General features: G+C 31.9%; 1 protein-coding gene across 1 annotated transcript in view; it reads right to left on the minus strand.

The window, feature by feature from the left end:
- Positions 1 to 24,413, minus strand: part of DMD (dystrophin) — a 2,517,447-nt gene that overhangs the window by 1,379,244 nt on the left and 1,113,790 nt on the right. The window contains exons 36-39 of the mRNA XM_012638704.1: positions 20,173 to 20,295; positions 17,688 to 17,825; positions 14,807 to 14,959; positions 13,756 to 13,938 (exon numbers count right to left, since the gene is read on the minus strand). Coding sequence (XP_012494158.1) covers positions 13,756 to 13,938; positions 14,807 to 14,959; positions 17,688 to 17,825; positions 20,173 to 20,295 — 597 coding nt within the window. The remainder of the gene's footprint in view (positions 1 to 13,755; positions 13,939 to 14,806; positions 14,960 to 17,687; positions 17,826 to 20,172; positions 20,296 to 24,413) is intronic.

Raw genomic sequence — 24,413 nt, forward strand, 5'->3', positions numbered from 1 at the left:
TAACTCAAATAATGACTGTTAAAGCATTTTGTCAATTACAAAGAACTAAGTATTTGTCATTACAGTCATTTGGAAATGAAGAATGTAAAAAAAAAAAAAGCATGTATATTAATATCAATGCTTTGCATTTGTCAAGTTTTTGATCTTCACATATTCAGTTTTCAATTTTGATAAAGCCCAGAAACTGTAACATTTCTGTTTTAAAGTAAACTAATTTATGTTTTGGACTCCAAATAGCATTATTAAATTATGCTATTATTGCTTCTTTATATCATTAAAAGAAACAAAAATGGATTTAAAACTCTAGGATGAAAATATCTATAAACAAGCAACTACCATTTTAGTGCATTTATTATTTACAAGTATTTGAGTTGAAAATATATTAGCCATATGTGGCGATACTCTGGTGTCATTCTTTTTGCGTATTTGTTCTTGCACTTGTTCCTCATATGTGACAAAATAAATTCCAGAATCTTATTCCAGTGAATAATTCCTGTGTGGCCAGTATCTCCTGCCCAAAAGGCCATAAAAATGGGAAGTAATGATGGATTTTAGTGTTTTCCCTTCCTTAATCTAAAAACTTCAAGCAATCAACATAAAAATTTGGCAGGAATGGTGCTCTTTCATGTCAACAAGTTCCTCAAGTTGGTAGTTCACAGACTTTGTATTTCATAGGGTAATATTACCAAAAAATGTTAGGGAACATCACATAGTTCCACCCTTTGCTTTTTCTAGTAAAGGACATTGCAATAAAATAATAAAGAAAGAAAGAGATTTGAGAAAGGCCATTTCAATACCCTCCCCCCAAACTGTAAAAAGCCATAATTTCAGAAGAAAAGACAATTCTTGTATAAATAAAGTTAGCTTTATGAAAAAAAGCTCACCAAATTTGCTCTTATTCTTTTTCCTTTCCTAATGGGCCAGTGAAAACTTTGGACCATGGTAGATTGGCACTGGGACAACACTGACATAAGAATTTAGATGAACTAACTCTGAACTGCAGGGAATTCCAAAGGAAAATATTATTCATGTATTCATTCATTCATTCAACACATTTTTTATCAAGTACCTGCCCTGTACCAGACTCTATATTCCAGGGAAATAGTAGTTAACAAGACAGGCAAGGTCCCTGCCTTCATGGAGCCCACATTCTAATGGTAGGAAACAAATTATAAACAAGCAAACATATAAGCATAACATTTTCAGATTGTGGTAAGTACCAGAAGGGAACTAAGCTGGCTATGTTCTCCAGCATGATGGAGAGAGTGGAGGCGATGCCATGAACAATGTTGAAGGAAGGCCACACATGAAGGTATTATGTTCACTCTGTCTCCTGCAACATTACATTACAGGAGACCAGCAAGCAAAGATCCAGAAATAGAGGCCCAAGTGAAAGGAAATATAGTTGCAAAACCCTGAGATGAAAGACATCTTGGCAAGTTTGAAGAAGAGGAGGACTTTGTGGCAATAGATTAAAGAGGCCATTTCTCACTAGGGAGGCTAATATACAGAGGAGGCTAGATCTCTCAAATTAATTTTCCACATAAGAAATAAATAGTCAAGTGTATCTATGAGGCAAGAAATTACAATACTGTGTGACTGATATTATACATATGTTTCATGTATATTTGTGATTGTCTACATACTAATCAGTTAACAAACTGTGTTTTGTACAGATCACAGAAAGTGTTATAAACATTATAGATAAATCTATTTGTTAAATAATTAATTTATTTACTTTTTGTCACCCAGACATTCTATTAGTTAAGAAGGCACTAACTATTATGGAATATTAGAAACTTTCCCAATTAATTTATTCTGGCAATAAGTACCCATGCATTGTTATCAAGCTAAATAGTTAATAATGTCTCAAGATTATCTAAACATCTTAAGTTTGCACAGATATGTACCCTTGGTTTATATTTAATCCATGCATCTTTCGGCCATGGATTAGTCACCACTAAATATAGTTTTCCTCTGTTTTATATGTGTTAAAATAGCTATTTATAAATTTTTAAAACTGCTCATGATTATAGCATATGGTGCTAAATTTGAGACTGCAATCAACTTGGACTTTCCTCTAGTTCTCTATTAGATAGCTGTGTCTTACTAAATGGGTACTGAGCTATACTTGAAAGATTAAATAAATAAAAGGGTAAAACATTATAGAATGTTTTAAAATAAAATTATGTTATATAGTAAAGTCTCCATGAATAAATGCATTTGTATTATTAAAAATAAAACTAAATTTGAAACACATTTTAATATTTCAAAAGCCATTGACTCATAAAACAGGGCAGAAGAATTATCGGATAACTTAGCCAACTTGAAAACATTGTAATCCTTTTTATTTAGTGAAAATCAAAGTGGGGAAAGCTATATACTTGAATTAATTTTATTCATCTGTTCTCTGAATATGTTCCATACAATGAGAGTCTTAAGTAATCATTGAAGAATCAGAATGATTCACAGATGGTGCAAGTGATTTAATTATTTTTAACCAGTTGTTCCGGGCATGCTCAGAAGGATATTTCCAACCCTACTGCAGAAGCCATCTGATCTCCCTTCCAGCTGGTGTTCCATATTTTCAAAGCAAATTTAGATTGGAGAAAATTATACTTTTTATTGTTGTGTTGCAAACGGAGGTCAAATTGCTGTGTAAAATTCTTGTTCTTTTTTCTCTTCATTGTATGAGTTATATTTATCAAATATGATGTCTTTTGTATGATTGCTATGGATTTTCCAATGTTGTTTTACATTTTGTGTTGTCTGGCACATAGGAAGCATGAGAGAAATGTTTATTAAGTTAAAGAAATACCAATTGAATGTATCCAAAATAAAATTTACATTTTTTTTATATGCTCCCAGTAAGTGTGTGAGATTTTGAGGATCCTTGACATTATTGGGAGGTCCTCATTAAAAATTAACAAAAAAGGGAGAAAGCAATATAATAAAATATCACCTCCACGCCCACCACCAAAGAAACATGAACAAAACTCTTTGTTAACTTAATAATTAAAACTGTATCTGGATGTTGGAACCCTTGCCCCTAACTTTATTGGAATTTAGGAAAGTTGCTTGACAAATTTTAGTCTTTTAGGCTGTAATAAAGATTAGACACACACTTTGTAAAAATTTAGTCTTGCATATTTCATAATGCAAAATGACTGCAATATCATGCAATAAAAATAAATATTTATAATCATTTCTATTATACTATGAAAAGACAAATTTTGCCTAATATTGATATTCACAATGAGAAACAACAAATTGTTTTAAAATAATTCTATCAAATGTAATAATTTTTCAATATTGTGGCCTTCCAAGGAAGAGAATATTAATTTTAGTGAAGGAAGTTATTTTATCTGATACCAAAAATGAGTTATATATATTGTACTTTCATCAATAAAATTATATAAAAATAAAACTGCCCATATCAATAATGAATCAGTTAATTTTGTATTTACATCTAATATTTCTGAAAAATACATAATTCATAATATATTTAGCATGAATATTTTCTGAAGAATGTGTTAAATTTTCACTTGATAGTAAAATTTGACACAGTATATTAATATAAGGAAACATTATTTTTCTTATGTTTATTCACATATTTGACACCAAACTGAATTATGCCTTTAGTCCATTACTATAATTTTAATTTAGATGATGAATAAATACAAAATTATATACCTAACATAGCAATAATCTAACTATAAAATAATTGTGAATAGTGCATTTAGTTTGACACATTTATTTTAATATTTTTACTTTATTGTCCTAATTAAAGCCAGTCATTTTAGGCAATATTTATGAGGTAATATGTTGTATAAGTCTTATTTATAAAATGGTCAATTTTTCAAACTTAAAAGAATATTAAATTGTAATTGACATCTTATTTCACACACAATAATGGCTTTAGATTAGAGAGATTCAGAGAACTAAAAGTCCTTCGTTAATATAATTACTTACTACCCTTGTCCAATTCAATTAACGTTCTTAAACCTCAGTTTTTTTGTTTGGATTATTATGGTTATCTATGAGGTTAAATAACTTTACTTTGATAGTTTATGTATGTATTTTCCCTCTACTATTCAGAAATTTTATAATTTATTTCTATTATGTTAAATGTTACTTTAAAATTATTAGCATGCACAATGAATTTTGCAACGTGTCATTCTGCACACTAAAATAATCTTAAAATGGTCTTTTTTACCATTGATTTATTACTTAATTATTTCATGAATTGAACAAATAGGTATTGCGTACCTAATCACTGTTTTTGATGTTGAGGACACAGCAGTAAAAATAAAATGACAAAATTTTTTGCATTGTTGGAGTTCTCATTTTTTTGGGGGGAGAGATAATCAATAAAATAGAGGAAATATTAAGAACTTTCCTGGTAGTGAACTTTATGGAGAAAAAGTAAATGGGCAAGGTGATGATGAAGAGAGAGAGAGAGAGAGAGAGAGAGAGAGAGAGTATGTATGTGTGTGTGTGTGTGTGTTTGTGTGCCAGAGCGAGATTCACGAAAAATAAAATGTTTGAGTAAAAACTTGAAGGCAGTAATGGAAGGAGCTACGTGGATAAATGGATAAATGGGAGAAGAGTACTTTAGGCAGAGGAAACACATAATGCAAAGGGTGTATGTCGGATATGCTCAAGGAACAGTGAAGAGGTAGATGTAGGTGGAGCAGAATGAAGAAGAGGTAAATCATTAAGAGACATGACCAGAGAGTTCAAAAAGGGGGCTAGCCAGGTCAGATATCCCTTGAAATTCATGTAAGGGTTTTGGATTTCACTTTAAAATAGATGGGAATCCACTGGAAGGTTTTGATCAGATTTATATATAATTTATATTTTCAAATGATGTCCCTATTCATTGTGTCAAGAATAGGCAAAAGAAACAAGGGTAGATTTTCACCTGATAATTTGAAAGGACAGTGTTGCCACTGCAATTCAAGGGAGAAGAGTGGTCTGGTTTTTAATAAAGTCATGAGACTGAATGAAAACAGCAAGGCATGTATGGTATAGATGGAAAATGGAAAATGCTCAAGGACTGAGCACTGAGACATTTCAGCATTAGAAGAGAGAAGGAGGTACCGCCAATGGAGACTGAGAAGGAACATATGGAAAGGTAGGAGTTGAACCTGGTGATAAACTTCCAATATGTCATGTCATTGATGGCTGCCATTTTAGTTCTATTCTGTTGTTTAATATATAAACTAGACAATTTTATATATAGTAAATATTTATTTAAGGCTTTTCCATTTGTTTACCGTTTTCTTTGCGCATCATTCTTTTTTGCATCTTCAATCTTCTGTCTCAGGTCATTCTCTTGTTTAAAAACCAACACTGACAGCCCTTCAATGAGAATTTCATACTAGTAAACTCAGTTTGTGTTTGTCCGAAAAATTATTTATTTTAATGTTATTTATGAGAGTAAGTTTCTATGAGCACACGATTGCAGGTTGATAGGTAGTTTTTCTTTCATTGCTTCTGAGGATATTATTGTATCACCTCAGGCTGTTATCATTGCTCTAAAATCAGCTGTTAAGTGTCACTACTTTCTAAGGAAATCTTTCTTTTCAGCTGCGTTTCAAACTGTCTCTTTGTTTTTGGAATTCATCAGTTTCATCATGATGGTCTATAAAGTATATTTCTTTTTTATTTTTCCTGCTGGATATTTGCTACATTTCCCAATCTGAGTATTGGGACTTTTATCAATTTTGGAAAATCCTAAGCAATTATCAGTACAAATATTTCCTTTTCTCCATTGTGGGTAGGAAATATTTATTTTCCTTTACATGCAGAGGACAGACCTTGAAGATTCTAAGTTTAAGGAGGGGTTTTATTTTCATCTCTGTGCTACATGTTGCTAACTGTCACATATTTTATCCTAAAAGGCCTTGAAAACTTTCTCCTAGCCATTAGGCCCTCGATCCATGTTCAATATCACATAAGATGATATGCTTGTTTATGCCACCTATAGGGAAGGGAGATTCTACCATATATTTTGAGCTCCACTATGTGTTTAAACTTCTAAAAAAATATATTTGATTCAGAATTTTCATGCATTTGAAATGTGGGGTGAGGGGATAAGTCAGTCTGTCATCTACCTGGAAGCTGATCATAGCCGAACATATGTCTCTTTACTAAACAATCATTAAACTGATTATGTTACATAACTAGAGACTAGAACCAAAAAATTACTATAGAAATGGCAATAACAGTTATGATCGTCAATGATTTAGAGAAACATAGAATCTTAGCTTATCTAATTTCTTTCTTAACCCTTTTGATATGTTAATTACAAAATTGAAGCTGAGAGCAGGAAAATTCTATAAGGAGCTACCTCCTGGTTCAACATTTCCCTTAGCAACTATTATTAGTCTTTTACATTCACAACTCCATTTACTAAAGAACATTCTGTTTCTAAATAAGAAAATTATTTGTTCCCAAATTCTCCAAGGATGTTGCATTGGCAGCTGACAATCTTTGTTGTTACTTAAAGGCAAATTATGCAAAGAAAATGTTTTCCTTCTATTTTATTCACAAAGTGGATTGCTTTTCATTATGTGATAGGAGACAATAAGCAAAAAAATGTGTAGCAGAGTATCAAATCTAGGCTCAGACATGATTTTACATAAGGTAGTGGCAAACAGCTCTGTAATTACTTTTCTTGTACATCTCTTCTTAATTTTAAGAGAATCGCCAACAGCAGAAGCATAATGATATAGTGATATTTTTCCCAAATTTTTTTCTGAAGAACATTAGTTCTTTACTACCACTCAAACAAGAACCATCAATCTGAAATGAAAGTTCTCTTCTCTTTTGAAACTGTTCAAATGTAAAAGTTGTAGAATCTAACCCCATCATAGGAATTCATAATTGTATTAACATATCAAGCACCCTGACAAGTTCTAGAGTAAGGAAATTTTGCTTAATCACAAAATTATTTGAACACCTGATGGTTTTCCTGTCTTTTGAATAACTCCCACCATATTTGGTGAAACACTGGGTTCAAATTTGGTGTCTTTAGACAAATCTCATTAACTTCATTTAAATCAATTTTCCTTACTATAAAATGACAATGAAAATAATACTTGAGAGGGTCATTACTGTGATCAAACTAGATGTATGTGAAGAGCTTTTTGTGGATGTAAAATACTATTCAAATTCAAACAACTTTAAAAAGTTAGTAAAGAAATGTTCACATATAAAAGTGTTTTCATTTTACAAATTTATGCACTTAAGGACAAATTTAAATAACACATTTCTTGTGGCATTTAGAGTGAATCTATGGACAAGTTTATTTTCCACCAAATTTTCAGGAACTTGTATATTTGGAAATGTGTACTTTGATGTTGATAAACTATTCTAAAATATTCTATTATAATTACTCAGGTGTAGTAAAAGCTATCCTTTGTGACACATTATTATAACCTTCTTCGTATTCACCCTTTGCCACCTTAATGTTAAGTTTCAGATGCTTTGTCTTTCCTCAGTATACCCACTTCCAAAAGTAACTGTAACACAAACTGCTGTTCTGAACAGCAATCTTAAACTCCCACTTTGCATGTTAAAACAAAATATTTTTTATAGTATAAAATACTTCCAAAAATTGACTAAAGAAACAAAAAAGACACTATCTTGACAGTATCAATATCAATATCAAATCTTGGTTGTAATATTGTAATATAGTTTTGCAAGATGTTAGCATTGGGGGAAACTGGGTAAAGGAAAATATCTTTGTATAATTTCTTATAAAAGCATGTTAATCTACAATTATCCCAAAATAAAATGTTTAATAAGAAAACAAAAAAGAAAATACATATATTATATGTCCAGATTATATATCAAAGTTCTACTAAATATTTATTATTTTTAAATGGAAGGATGGCTAGGTAATTTATAGCACCTATATAAAACTCTAGGTGAAAAACAGTCCATCAAAAAACAATATGTGCAAAGGTCCAGAGATGGAAATTAAATCTGTGTGTTTAAGCATAGAGAAGAAACCTTTATGTCTCTATGGCAGCAGAATAGCAAAAAGGGACATAAAGTTTGAGTACATAGGATTTCATTGAAAGAGTAATGAGCAGCAGGGGCTTGAGATAATCTCATTGATACTTTACAAGGAGTCCTGTTGTCACCAGGAAGAATATACTATAGGTGAGAAAACGCTGGAAGTTGAGATTAGAGGCTGTTGAATTAACCCAGATGAGAGATGATGATGTTGTAGACTAGAGTTACTGTAATGCACATATTGAGGAGCAGTCCTATTAATGACATATTTTGCAGGTAGATCTGACAAGATTTGAAATAAATTACATGGGTAATGTACGAGGAGAAACATGAATGATGTCTAGGCTTTTTACTTAAGTGAAAATGCAATTTACTAACATCTGGAGAGCTTGGTAGGTGCCAATTAATGTAGGTGGGGATGGATCATTCATTACTGACTTGGCTATGTTATGTTTGAGATGCCTACAGGCATCCAAGATAAGAAGTTGAATAAGAGGCTGGGTGTGGTGGCTCACGCCTGTATTCCTAGCACTCTGGGAAGCTGAAGTGGGAGGATCACTTGAGGTCAGGAGTTTGAGACCAGCCTGAGCAAGAGCGAGACCCCTTCTCTACTAAAAATAGAAAAAAAAATTAGCCGGACAAAGATAGAAAAAAATTAGCCAGGTGTGATGGCATGCACCTGTAGTCCCAGCTACTCGGGAGGCTGAGGCTGGAGGATTGCTTGAGCCCAGGAGTTTGAGGTTGCTGTGAGCTAGGCTGACCCCACGGCACTCTAGCTAAGGCAACAGAGCCAGACTGCCACACATACAAAAAAAAAAGTTGAGTAAGAAGTTGTTGGATATAAAATGTTGAACACCAGCATCACATTCTTGGTATTTGATGCAATAGCATTATCCAGGGCAAATGGAGTTGCTGTATGTTGTATTTGGAAAAGCAACAATTTCTTTCCTTCTCCCACTAAGGTGTTTTTTTCATGTTTTTGCTCTCCTTTCTGGACAGGTCATGCATGTAGGCCTATTCCGAAGGTTTACTAAATTTTTTGTTATGTAGAAACATTATAATTCATAATAATTTATATTGGACACATTATGCATAAGCCTTATATTTGTTGACACCATCTAGAACAAGTCTTATTTCAGTTGTATTCTTCTTATTTGAAGTCAGTCAAATAACTTCTACATTCTTGTAGTACTGTGTGTTTTCCTTTGTGGCACTTACCAGAATTTTGGTAGTTAATTACAGGGTATTTTAATACATGTTCTTTATACAGACAAAGGAATTTTATACAGCTTTATATAGCTTTCTCCTTTCTTCTGGTTCCAATTTCCTTTTTACAGAACTATGTTGTTCAGTACTTCTTTTAGGAAGAAACTATAGGTAATACATTCTCTTAGTTCGTGTTTATCTGAAACTAGTTGTATGTCTGCAAATATTTGTCTCCATTCTTGAATGATAGTTTACCTGATATTTGAAATTTCGTCTAGCATTTTGAAGATATTATTCCATTATCTTCTAAAATCTATTGTTGACGAACAGCTGCTGTCAATATTGTCATCCTATTAGTATTCTGTCTTTTGTCTTCAGTAGCTTTTATGATACCTTCTTGGTCATTGATATTCTGAATTTCATTCATAGCTGGAAAGGTGTGGACTTGTTTTTATTTTTTCCACATAGGCTGAGCTTTATTCAATCTGAGAATTCATGTAAATTGAAATGTATTCAATTTTATTAAATATCAGTCATTACTATAAAATATTGTCTCTTTCCCATGCTCCCCATTTTCTCAACCAGTAACTATTTTCATGCAGATGTTTGAGCTTTTCTATTCTATTCTCTACATCCTCTATTACTTTTATTAAAGCAAAAATTGCCTCAGCATCTTTCAACTAAATGTATTCTTTTTTCTTTCATAATGAATCCACTACTTAAAAAGTCATTTGAATTTTTATTCCGGTAATTATATTTTAATTCTAGATTTTGTTTTCTCAAATCTTCCTCTTCACTTTTCAAAATGGCCTATTCTCACTGTAAAAATTCCATTCCATCCTTTTTTCATTTTTGAGCATTAAAAAATACTTATTTTAATGTCCCTTTCTAATTGTCCTCTTATCTCTGATTTCCTCAAGTATCAGTTCTCCTTTTATGGTTTAGCATCTGATAACATTGCTTATGAATAGAAGTTTTTTTTTTCATATCCATTGTAATGTTATTTTGTGGGCTTATTTTCCTTGAGAGTTCCACATGAGCCTTGGGTCGTGGTGGTATCCTCAGGCAATTTTGTGGTTGCAGTTACTTGAGCACTCTGAGGTTAATTATCAAATGTTAAAATCAAGTTTAATGAAAAGTATGCATACTTTTCTACTATAAAGTCTTCATATCCTTTGCTTTTTTCTTAGTTCACTCTTTACCTTTATGTAGAAGATAAGAATTCAAATAGAAATCTATTGCCAAGTGTATGGAGAATCATGTCCTTCATCAATAGAGTCATCGGCTTTGCGTGAAATTTCCAGAGAATATTTTGTGATGTTAGACAAAACCACCTGTCCATGGATTATGGAATCAAATTTGTAATTTGCATCAAACAAAATATTTGTTGTTAATATTTTAAACAAATAATACATACTGATCCTAATTCTCTTAATGGCTTATAAAAATATAATTTTTTTAAATAATGTGTTTCTGTTCCAGTGTTAACTTATACACAGAAAGAAGAAGAAGAAAACTTTGATTTATTGGGCCCCCATAATGCAGCAGTTGTTCTACAAATATTACCTTATTTCCTCCTCAATAAACATCCTTATCCACATTGTACAGAGGCTGAGAGAGGTTTACCCATGATCACACAGCTAGCAGACAAAGTCACTGGGATTCATATTGAGAGCAGTTCATCCTAGATAGTGTTCTTTTTATTGGACCACACTGCTGTTATTAATATAATACATTCTGTAGAAAAATCCTTTATGTTCAGTTTGCAGTCATTGCTTGGTCTTAACTGAGTGGCCTAATTTCTAAAACAACAGGAAATATAATAGAAATGCTTTGAATTTCGAACTAATGCCAGAGTTTCCTCATTGTCAATATCTGCAGAAAATTCTACCTGCTCTCTTACATCTGTTATCCCTTCTTTATCGTCTCCAGGTTTGTCCTGAGGACCAGCATTTGCAGATACCCTCTTACCCTGCTTTGGTCTACACTCCTGTCTGGCTGAGTGCTGCCTCATGATGGCGCCCTTGGACAAAGTCTCAGGTCTTCTCTGAGCTTTACTGCAGCAGCTCTGACATAGACACAGTCCCCTAAGTGCATTAATTTTATATGGCTTTGCCCATCTCTGATTCTTTATTCTGAAATAAGGAAAATTAATTTTTTGTTTTAAACTGTGCTCTTACATGCTAAGCACTTTATAGTACCGCCTACTACATTGAATTGCTACTCTAAAGACATGAAATATTAACTGCAAACTTAGAGTTTGTATCTAGAGAGAACAGAAAGGGACAGTTAGGAGAAATGAAGATGAGAGAAATAGAGAAAGAGAATGTAGGGAGAGGTAAGGAATTTTGAAGCTATGGCAACTTGTGCTGCATCAGGACCATTGTAGGATTATTCCAAATGCAACTTTTCATTAAGCTGTTTGCTGTGGCTATCTCAAATGACTCTACTGTGGAAAAATTGGGGTAAATGACACTAATCACTGGCCATGGTGAAATTAGTTTTAAAAATATATTAGTAATTGGTGGAGCATAAAGATACATCTTGGATATCTTTATCTACCTACCTACCTACCTACCTACTTACCATCTATCATCTTTCAGTTCTAATTAAAATCCAAATCCAAATATAATTGAAATATTAAATTGATTATTCTTCATACATATTTTGATTGCTTCTATTATCATGGATAATCAAGAGTTAAAACAAAAATAGCCCCCCCACACCTTCTGATTTTTGGATCTTTCGTATATAAAAATAAAAAAAATAAATGGTTTATGTGGAAAAATATTAGTATTTTACTATAATTTTTAAAAAATGTTATACTGGTTCACAGATGCTTTCTTTACTTCACCAATCATTATTATGTTGTACAAATATTTGTTGAGAGCCTACCATATATAGGAATATAATGGCATTTTAAGAGGGTGGTTTATGGAGATTTTTGATCCCGTGTCTATTTAACTATAAAGCCTTAGTAACTTAACTTGCCCAGGTTGTAACAAATTTTAATCCTGCATATTGGGTGTACTAAGACATGGGGAAAATTAGAATGGAGAAATGAATTAGTAGTCAGATAATTCAAAGTAAAAGATTGCACTCTGAATGATCTATTAAATCAAAGCAAAACTATTTTACTAGAATTTTCTTTATGGTTGCCTTAATCTTTCACTTCATTTTGCATCTGTACATACAGGCTTTCTGTTAGTGTAAGCTTGAGTGATTTATGACATATTATGTTCATAATATCCAATGTGAAGGATAATAGGTTGAAACGTTCAATCAGATGGAATTAGACTTCAAATGTAGTACAGTTTCAATATTTCTTACATTACTTTTTCCAATTGCTCAGAATATTCAGCTGTTATTAAACTTTAGGGTATTGGATTTAATAGAAAACAGTGTATTCATGACTTTTCTTAAAGTGTGAAAGGAAGTCACAATATGCAGCATATTTTGTCTTATATGTTTATAAAATAAAGTTCTGTTAAGTGTCTTAAATGTATTTAAAAATATACAGTATGTTAAGTGAAATTGACAATATCACAGAAGAAATTACCAAGAAGTTTCATCTATGTGTTAGACCACATGCAATTGCCATTTACATAGGGCAAAATGTTGAATATCTGTTTGTTTCATATAATTCAACCTAACGTAACTCTAAAGCCTTATTTTTCAACTTTGAAATCCTGGTTTTGTAAGGAGTACTTTCTTGGATAATTACAGATGGTGACCATGTCACTTTACAAGAACTCAGAATAGGAGCAAAAGTGTACCTATCAGGAAATTTCTTTGGTTTATACCCTATTTTACAAATAAAGATATAAGAAGACCAAGCTTACAATTTTGAATTTCCTTTTTAAAGAGAGAATTGCAAACTTTCCTTCAGTTGTTTCAAAGAAGAGCAATCATTCCTTTTCCTTTTGGCTTATAACATTTCAGTAATGACATTGTTCAATCTGCTATCAATTGCCAACCATCATACTAGGCACCCAACTCTTCTAATAAGCATTGTAGTCCATTAATAGTTAATCCAGGTATGAGGACTAAGCTATTATTCTGTAAGTCAATAAGATAAGACCTTATGCAAGTTGATATAAGATGTTTCACAAAATATTTATTATTTACCATGTATACATTAAGAAAGTAAAATTAGCATGGGATGATCTCAGGAAAGCAATACATATTTTTGGATTAGACACTGAAGTAAAGTAAATGTATGATAAATTGACAAATTCACATTGCCAATGTTATGAAAAATGATGCAGCAAAAAAAATTAAGATGTATTTTTTCATTTTTGATAAGGGGGCTTTTCCTATTAGCTGTTAATTTATTATGTCTTCAATCTGCAAAATTAAGCACTAGTTACAGAAGCCTAAAGTGAGTGAAACTACTCACTTTCAGAATGCACGTTAGAAGTTTAAAATTGCACCCAGATTTTTTGTTTCTTTTTGTTAGGAGCCTCTGTTAATAGAGTAGTAGTTGCAAACACATACGTGGGTTTGCCAGTAACAACTCACAATTTGTGCAAAGTTGAGTCTTCGAAACTGAGCAAATTTGCTCTCAATTTCCCGCCAGCGCTTGCTGAGCTGGATCTGAGTTGGCTCCACTGCCATTGCGGCCCCATCATCAGACAAGCCCTCAGCTTGCCTACGCACTGCATTCAGCTCCTCTTTCTTCTTCTGCAATTCACGATCAATTTCCTATTGAGCAAAACCAATACAGGGCCCAGGGCAGTTAGCTAACCACATCAACCGACCTGCAAGCAGCAAATACTTGTCTCAGAAATTTCATAGGCTGGTGTCCCATTATTGTCACCTTTTAAAATTTACAAATATGGAAGGCATCACTGTCATCCTCACCCAATGTTCCAAATACTATTTCAATTATGCTTTGAATGCTCAGTTTTAGATGTTCTAATTAAGAAAATATTTAAATTGCTCTAACATTTTCTTTCTTCTGAATTTCTCTGGTGTTTGGGGCTTGAACCAATTTGGGGTGATTTATTATTATTTATTAGGGACCATCCATATAGAATATAATTTAGAGGGTAAGTGAATAACTTATTTGCTTTTTAATGTTTTGAGGAAACTCAACAGAGAATAAAGCAAAATAAAAAGTGTAAAATAATAACAGAAAAAACACATCTTCAGACAATATGCAAATAAATCTACAGAGATTTGACACTGATTTGTGAAGATGGTCTGATGAAATGAATGTGCTAACATGAGAAAGAAGTCGTCCATATACCGATAAGTCATTAGTTCATCTGGAACAAAGATACACAAAGTCAATTACAATTTTACCAGAAAACACATGACATTTCTTAATTCATTTTACATTGTCTAAAAGCAAAACATTTTATTCATTCAACATTATGCCAATTGAATAACACTTAATACAATACATTTACTGAAACAAAACACAATACAAGGAAATGCATCAAATCAAAGAGAACGTTAATAGAAGAAACAAGAACATCAACGTTTTAAATATGATCCTCACAGGTTAAGTTAAAGTAAATAAACTGTAGCAATAAAATCTGGTATTGACATTCTAAAACAACATTACCTTTATTTTCCTTTCATCTCTGGGTTCAGGTAGGCTGGCTAATTTTTTTTCAATGTCATCCAAGCATTTCAGGAGATCATCAGCCTGCCTCTTGTACTGATACCACTGATGAGAAATTTCTAGAGCCTTTTTTCTTCTTTGAGACCTCAAATCCTGTTCATGGTGCAGATATTATTAAAATATCAATATATATGTATAGTACACTTCTGGCTGTAGTTATTTATAAAAAAAATTGAGTCCCTTCATCTTTTTGTATGATTTAGGTTAAATACACATTTAAATGCAACACATTCAAATAAAAGATTAAATTATAAATTTGGGGGCAGGATCCATGTGCAGGTAGCTAAGAAATATGAACAACACACTTAAAAGTATTTTCTCTTGGCATGTTCAAACTTGTTTAGTAATCTTGTCATATTTAATTGACTGATAATGAGATAAATTGTGTAATATATGTGAAATAGTTTAATTTATGAATATATTGACTTAACTAGATAGTTGCACAAACTTAGTGAGTTTGTATTTGACTTTTAAAATAGATAAAATTCTAAAATTTACATTTCCAGCCCTGGGCTCATCAACAAAATTTTAAGTTTATAAAGTCAAGCAACATACATTCAATACATTCATCGTTATAGGAATGCCTATAAAATGTTTCATAGACCATTAACATTTTGTGATTACAAATATAAAGTTATTTTAGTTATAAGTTGTGCCAAGCTGTACATATAGAAATGTTATTGTTGCTCGTATAGCTGTGAGTGTGCATGAAAATGACAATTTAAATGTTAGAAAAACGCTTTTCCTTCCAAGGCTTGCATGGGCAGATTTATCTTGTAATACCACATCATGTTCCAAATGTAAAATAATTAACTATTTAAAAAAAAGAAAAGAGAAAGTGCATGTTTTCCAGTCAATCTGATGAGATAAATAAGAATGTCTCATTTAATATATCAACAAAGGGGAGAAAATCAATCATCTTGCTCCTTACAACGAATGTCTTCCCTGATCAACAGAGTTAGCCAAAATGCCATTTTATAACTCATGGGAACATAAGAGCTCTGCATACAGCTTTCATTTCTATAAAGAGGTAGCAATTAGAGTTTTATGCACAGGTTTAACTCAAGCCAAAGAAAATAATGAATATCAAAGAACTTCTGAAAAATTCATTATATTGGAAAGTTTTGACCTTCTTTGAGACATTTCATAAGGACTAAAATTGGAACCACTGGCTAATAAACAAAGTTACTGAATTTGGTGGTATAGATCGGTTTTGGAAGTAGAGTTGACAATTCTGATTAATCACTCACAGAATATTATTTGCAAGAATGATCTAGATTTCATTCTCCATTTTGTTTAAAATTGGGGATGTAAAATTTACTGTATTTTACATTTTGTGTTGAATTTCCAAACCTCCTGTGGAGGTAATAAATGCCTGGGATGAGTGAGATAGAATGCTGCTTTTTTCAAAGGTACCATGATACAGCAACGTGAATGAGAATTGAGCCATGCCTTATTTGTGACACAACTCACATCTTTGCCAAGAGAAAGGGTTTAGCAGTCCTAAGTCTGAAATACCTTCTATTTCTTAAACACAAAGTGATGTGTCATATGCAAAAATATTTAGAGACATCACATATATATATATTTTTAGAGGTATGCCAGATAACCACTAAACACTGCTATTCAATAGGACACACATCATCATATGACCAGTAGCACTACTGCGGAAAGCTTGGTCACAGTTGGAAGGGTGTGAATTACATAGCTTTCTGATTTTCTAAACACATTATGGTTTGCTTTTGCACTCCCTCCAGGAAGAGGCCTTTTCTATTTACTATATTTATCAGCAGTTACCTTCAGAACACCTGCTGGCCAATTAGACTTTCCTTGTGGGTTCCTTGAAGGCACAATATTGTGTAATTACATTCTCAGCAGTGTTTATTTGGTTGACTATAGGGGGAAAGGTTTTATCCTCTTATTTGCATATAGAAAGCAGACTCCATCTACCTACTAGGCAGATCCACCTATATAACTACATAGCTCTAAAAGAGTGATTTACAATGAAAAGCTTGGCAATTAACAGCATTAGAAAGTCAGCCATGCATGCAAATAGTGAATATTGCAAAGCATGTACAAAAAAGGGTTATTTCGCAAAACATTCCGTATGTCCAGTCTCAAGAACTTCCTAGATATTATAGGAAAATTAAGTTTATTCTGTTTTTTCTGCACAATACAGATGCGTCCCGTGGGTATTTGAAGCCATATACTACTGCTGCTGAATATGAAAGTAGCACTTCTTCAAGGGCATTAAAGTTACTTTTGAGGATTTCTACATAAATGAAATTAGACTCTGGTAGATGGTAAGTTAGTTGCAAAGAGTGACTCTCTTAAAGGCACAATAAAGTTTATTTTAAAAATAGGAGAATCCAGGCCTATTAAACAAGTATTAGGTTACCAAAAAATTGGACCTACTATAAATAAAATCAGTAAAGTAAAAGAAACAGAAATAATGGAAATATAGATTGGTTATTCTGGCAGTTAGGCGGGGTTTCAACACAAATACAAAAGTAGCTTATAAAAATAATGTATATTAGAAAATTTAATGTATAAGTAATATGAATGATGCATTTTGACGTCTTTCAATTACTACTCAGAAAAATTTAGTTCCTCTGAGCAAAAAGCCATAATTTTTAATCAACACGTCTTTCAAAATCAGACACCACTCAAAAATGCTAAATAAAACACACACATTGAACAGAAAAAAAGTGAATTTCTGGTGACTAAGAGTCTTAAGCAGATTTTATTTATGCACAATATATTTTATCATATATATTAAAAAAAACCACAGCAAGGTATATTATAATTTTAGCTCTAATACCTTGAGAGCATTATGTTTTGTCTGTAACAGCTGCTGTTTTATCTTTATTTCCTCTCGCTTTCTCTCATCTGTGATTCTTTGTTGTAAGTTGTCTCCTCTTTGCAACAATTCTTTTACAGTACCCTCATTGTCTTCATTCTGATTAAAAACGACAAGTACAGTCTTCATTTTGGTTTTTAAAAAGCTGTACATTGTTAACAGAGATAACAAAACATGTTATTTAAACACACACAAAAATCCAATTTCAAACTTTCAGGGAATGTTATTGTAAGATACTGTGCACATAGCCTTTCTTTTATATTTTGTACTTTAGATATTTAAAAACAGTAAATTTCCTCCCATCTAGTTCTAAAGGGTACATTTTTAGGGGCACATGTAGGAAGATGGGGGAATATGGTACTTTATCATTTCAGATAAGACATGAATTACTTTGAAAGTACTATTTTGGCTTTGATTTTTAGCATAGTTCTAGAAATCAAAAAGTTTAGACAAATAAACTAATCTCATCATTTCTAATTTTAACTGATGCATATGGGAATATAGATGTATATATGTGAGTATGAGATGGCAGGAAATCTTAAAATACTAATACACTACTAAATGAAAATATTTTGTTTTAAATGTACACTGATTTCTATATAATAATTTCTGCTTTATATTTAAAATCTAAATGCCCAAATTTAGGACAAATATCAGGGTATTAGGTAAAAATGATGTGTTAAATTCCTTTCAAACAATTTCTAAAAAGCACTTCATATATGCATGTTGTCTTTAAATAAATAAGATCAAATAAGTATTAAAACATGGATTGGTAAATGGCTTTAAAAGTTTTCAATGTGCATTTTGTTCTTTTAGACTACAAGAACAACATTTAACTTTATTTGCTTAGAAATAAAATTATTTGAATAAGTGCTGGTCTAATATAATTGCATACGTGACCACGTGATTTTTCACATCAGTTTCCTAATTTTCTTTCAACTCAGAGTATTAAAACTTTTTCTATCAAGGAGGCTCATCAAGTAATGGTACCCAAGGTACATCAATGAGCTAAGAATAAAAAATAATAGACAATTTTCAAAAGTCACATGCATATGTATGCATGTATATATTTAAATCTATAAAGCATGCTTAAACTTCAACATACAACTGAAGACCTATTCATTTTGTTTAGAGAGAATGGGATCATATAATATAGACATATTATATATTTACAGTCTGTAAAGGACCTTACTTAAGTCTACAGCATTTTGTAAGGCTGAGGACAAACACACACACACACACACACACACACACACACACAAATGCGCGCGCACGCACGCATGCGTACACATAAATGGAACCCATTTCACTTCTTTCCCTACACCAAATGAGGGCTCTAGGGCAGGTTTGCCGGTCAGCCCAAGAGGTAAGCAGCACTCTTTTTCATCTCGGTGCCCTCTGCTTTCTTCTTTGACATGAAGTAGAGGTTGTTGTAACTCAGCACCTTGGAAAGCCTCTTCTTGTCTTTCTTTCCATGAGCTGAGTTGGCAAGGCCACCAAACCCCACAAACAGGGATTATTGGTTGAGGCAGCTCCAGGAACTCAGAACTGATACCAGTGGGAACTAAGATTGGTGGAAATAGTTCCACAGGCTTATTATCTAAAATTTATATATTGCTTTCTGATGTCATTTTTAAGATTTGTCTGAGAAGTCTCTAGCATTGATACATGTCTGAGAAATCTCTAGCTTTATGCATTTAAACATTAAGAATGCCACAGAGGTGATGGCAGTGGAACAGGGGGAAAGAAATTGTGAAAAGAAGGGTTAAGGGAGAAAAAAACTCAGTGAAGAAGGATGTGATGCAGAAAAATTCAAGCCAGAGAGATATGTAGAAGACATTTTGAAATTAATTAAGATTGAAGGAGAATGTTCTGAGGTTGGGAATAGCCCACATGGTCATATTTCTTTACTCCTATGAAATAAGCAGCATGAATTTATACACATTTTAGACACATATTGTATTATTTACTCAACATTTTGGTAAAACCACTTTGTGGTAAACTTTAATACACAATGTTTGTATTGTGTATAATTGCCCCTTCTCTGAAATAAACGTTCTACTACCAAAAACATGACTGATACAAAACTTCAGCCATCTGTGATAGTTGAGTTTCTTATTAAATTTTTAGTTTATTTTTTGATTTGACAGTTTTTTTCTGATTACATTTTGCCCTTGATGAGTTTTAAAATAGTACAGGTCAAAACGAAATTGCTGAGCTATTTACTAAAATCAAAAGTGCTCCTACATGGCCATATAATAGTAATTTGGCATTCACAATAAAAAGGCAACAAGAATACTTTGCATTTATAAAAATCATTAGACTCATAAAATGTGCAAAATGTGTTCTGAAAATTCAGTTGGAGACTTGAGTTATCTAATTTCTTTCCAAATATTTATTCATTTTCACTCCTAGTTCATTCACACTTTTATCACAACCAATTTACCATATCTTTATTGAAGTCTTCCTCTTTCAGATTCACCCCCTGCTGAATTTCAGCCTCCAGTGGTTCAAGCAATTTTTGTATATCTGAGTTAAACTGCTCCAATTCCTTCAAAGGAATGGAGGCCTAAAAAAAAAGATAGTGCTAATTTAAATCAAAATTACTTTTTATTAGAAACATAAACCAAAAGAAAGACATTTATTCAACCTCCTGTTGCTAAACTAATGACATGCATTATGTTTGCATATTATATTTTATAAAGGTCTTGAAATACAACTGGGAAAGTACCTGAGGATGCAAATAAGGAGAAACATTTAACATCACCAGAGCTGAACATACATGCAAAATAATGCAATTCATCATTCTTTGGTATCAACGAAAGTTGATTTACATATACATTTGACTGGGCTAATTTTTAATATTCAAAAGTTGAATTAGATCTTATTTTAAATATTCTGATATAAATACCATTTGGGTAAATATGTCTTATCGGAAATTGCCTCATTCATCAAATAACAGTAAACTCAGGTAGAAATGCAGAATTGTCACCTTATCCTTAGGAAAACTACATGGCAATTTGCTCAGCTATTTTAAATGGCATTTTTACCATAGTAAAATTGACAGGCATGCTCTCCTAAGACAAACAATGCCATTAGCTTGCCTTAGGAATGGTTTCTTCGGTGGCACAAATAAATTTAAAAAAATGAACTCAGTATATTTCACATAAAGGATCTGAATATGTTTTCCAATGTTATAAAACATCACAGTTTATTTAATTTTAAAATTGATAATGACCACAGTCTCAACAAATTTTAAAACTCCTTGATTTTCTAAACAAAACAATTCAAAAGTGATGAATGAAAAGACATTGAAAATCAAGTATATACTTAAAAAAGTAGGCAAGATTTAATTGTTAGATTAAAATTCCGTTAATAAAACACATTTGTACTCTCTTGATCTTTATGTCGAATTTTGTTCCTTAAAACACTAGAAAATATTTTATATGTGATAGCTTTTGAAAACCCAAGATGACATACAGAAATCTGATTTTCTTTCAGAGCTAAAAGTTTTCTCTTTGTAAAACCAATTCAGGAACGGCCCTCAGTGTCTTTATGCCAGGATGATTACATTCATCAAGTTTGGTGTCCACCTACTTTTCCCCAATCACATTCCCAGGCATAGCTTTACTTTATCTTTATTAGATAGCAACTGCTGGAGGACAATAAGGATAAGTGTTCAAGGACAAACCAAATATCTAAAAGAAGTCTGTTACTAATGAAGAAGTGATAATCAAATGCTATTCACAAGGACATAATTTTCACATGCAACGTGAATAAACACATATTTTCTAGGTACTTCCCTGAAAGGATTTATGAGATTTATTTTCAAGGGACTTATAGTACTAGTTTTTAAATCCTAATGATCATTCATCATTTGAAATATCGTAATAGTTTTCTGAACAAGTACAGATTGGTAGTACTATAAATATGCCTAAAGGATGTTACAGTGTCTGTATTATTAGTATACTACTGTACTTTAAAACCATATATTGTTCAAAGGATTATAAAAGTAAAAAGATTAAGATCCTTTAGAACCATAACATACAACAGCAATTTGGTGGTATTCCATGCTATTGAACTGTTGTTCATATTTGCTAACATTTAATAAGAGCAACTGTGATGTTCTCCATGATTTGGTGAATATATGATGATGAATAATGTTTAAAATAATTTTTATTGAGAACTTGGATGTCAAAATAACATGAGGCTCTCTGCAGTCAGATTTACCTGTTTTATTCCACCTGCTTCTTCTCTGGCTCATCTCTCCACATACTCAAATAGACCAATTACAAAGGCTTAGAACTTGGATCTGTATCTCTCTCCCAAGGTTTCCTCCATAATGAAATATATTTTATTCCTTGAATTTGACTATGATTTTAATATCTACCAAATCTACACTTTGAGCTGGGATCTCACTTTTGAATCCTAGACTCTTCAATAGCCAGAAGTCTCCCTGGAAAGCACATTTCAACTAGTTCTCAGTTGAAAACAATGTTTGATATATCATCCGAATTATTGAATAAATTACTTCTGTTGAATTTTAAAGAAAATATATGGTCACAGAAGAACTAGAATCACAATTAATTCACACAATGTTAGACAATGCACACAAGATAGGTTTTAGAATATATAGAAATAACAAAACCACAGTTATAATATTGAGGAGAAAGTATATACCAAGCACGGGGTTGGCACATTTTAATTTTTTTACTTACCTTTTAATTTTAAGAGCTTTAGCATGACTGTGAAGTCATACAAAATACATATAAAGTAGAACACAGGGAAGTTTAATAAACAGATAAATGGACACAAAAGAAGGAAGAGACAGAGAAACTGAGAAAGACAACACTTTTTTTTCCTTGATTTTTTAATATTGTTTCAAATTGCTTAACAACTATTAACTGATTTGTTGGATAACTTAAGGATTAATGAAATTTAAGGCTTTGTTGAAGTTTTGGCATTAAAGGTGACTTATATAACAAGTTAACAAAGAATAACACTGAAGAAAAGCAAAATCAATTACAAACTGATTCATTGTAAATTGAAAGCATTCAAAATTACTCAGATACATTTTATTAATTTTAAAATGGAAGCTTTCCTTGGTTAAATATTACTTCAGCGTGCATAGATACACTAGCATAATAACGACTGTGTTTACACAGACAGTGAAGTAAACATTTGTTAATCTGAACTATGGAATGTTAGTAATCATGATAAATGACCATTATATTCAAATTACACTAAAATCTAAATTGAAAATAAATAATCCAAGTGCTACAGATTGGTTTAAAATTACTTTAAATCAATGAGTCTCCTCTTTCCATTTTGTAGCTTTGAAAATTTATTTATCATTACAATATTGGTATTGAAAATTAAGAATAATTCATGGAAACCAAATTGAATAGTTTCAAGGATCGGCAATACCCTATAATACAGAAAAGACAGACTACTGATAGGATATGAAGAGTTACTTCAAAATATTCTATCTGTAGAGGAAAAAAACTTACAAAGATAAATAAGAGTATTGAAAAGATACTACATCTATGCTAGAACAAAGATAATAAAGTGCTTTATAAATTAATTCATTCTCTTATTTTAAACTTATCGGAGCAAACTACAAGAAAATATAAGAAATAATATTTTCAATATTAAACAAATTGGCTCAGAAGAGTGACATTTAATTGGTTGCATTCTTTTGATATTAGGTAAGGTACTGGTTTACTTTTGATGCTTTGATGATTAAAATGTGAAAATGAGGTTGATTTGTGAGGCTAATTAGAGGACATCACCCAGTACATCCTGATTGATTTTGAATTGATGATATTAATTTCATGCTTAGACATTTCAGAATTGGATACAAAACATACTTACTGGTGGGTCAAAAACCAGCCCACTGTCTACTTTTTGTCAAGTATAACTTGGAATATTTCTCTATTTCATGATTACATGAGCTTAATAGTAACAATGAAATAGGAGAGGAAAAGGTTTAACTCTAAAATATGTGGGGGAGACACAAATTAATAGCAAAAACACAACACTTTGGACAATTTTGTATTTTTAATATCTTCTGGACTTACTTAGTTGCTTTTTTCTTTTTTCCTTATTCCTTTCTTTCCCTCTTCCTCCCTGACACTTTTTGTTCAACTCTTCTCATTTCTAACATACAAAGTATAGTGAAATCACTGTTTAAAGTGAAACTGGATATGTTTATACTAACACACAATAGGCCAACAATAAATACTTCCTGACATAAATAGAGTTAATAAACTATGCTGAGAGTCAGCATGTTGGAGTGGACAAAGCAATGGACGGGGATCTAATATTTTCTGACCAGTCTACCTAACTAGGAGAACTTCGGCAGCTCACTGGCTCTCTCATAATCCCCTATAAATATCTGACAGTCTCTGGTCCAAAGAACAATTACATTTGCATCTGCTGGCACTGATCAGGGAAATAATTTTACTAATTTAAAAGACCACAATCAGGAACCACTAGATAGCTTTAATCATTTCAAATGTCATGCTAATAAGACCCAGTTAGTTTTATCAAATGACACTGCCCACTAAACTCAATTACATATCTGCATTAAAAATATTTTAAATGATTACAAAAGGGATTTATTATCAAAGCTTCAATGGAATTAATCTTGTTATAGGGATATCCAATTACAAATGTGGAAAAAAT

This window comes from Propithecus coquereli, unplaced genomic scaffold, assembly GCF_000956105.1.
Source record: "Propithecus coquereli isolate 6110/MARCELLA unplaced genomic scaffold, Pcoq_1.0 Scaffold132, whole genome shotgun sequence".
In the NCBI taxonomy this organism is placed as follows: Eukaryota; Metazoa; Chordata; class Mammalia; order Primates; family Indriidae; genus Propithecus; species Propithecus coquereli.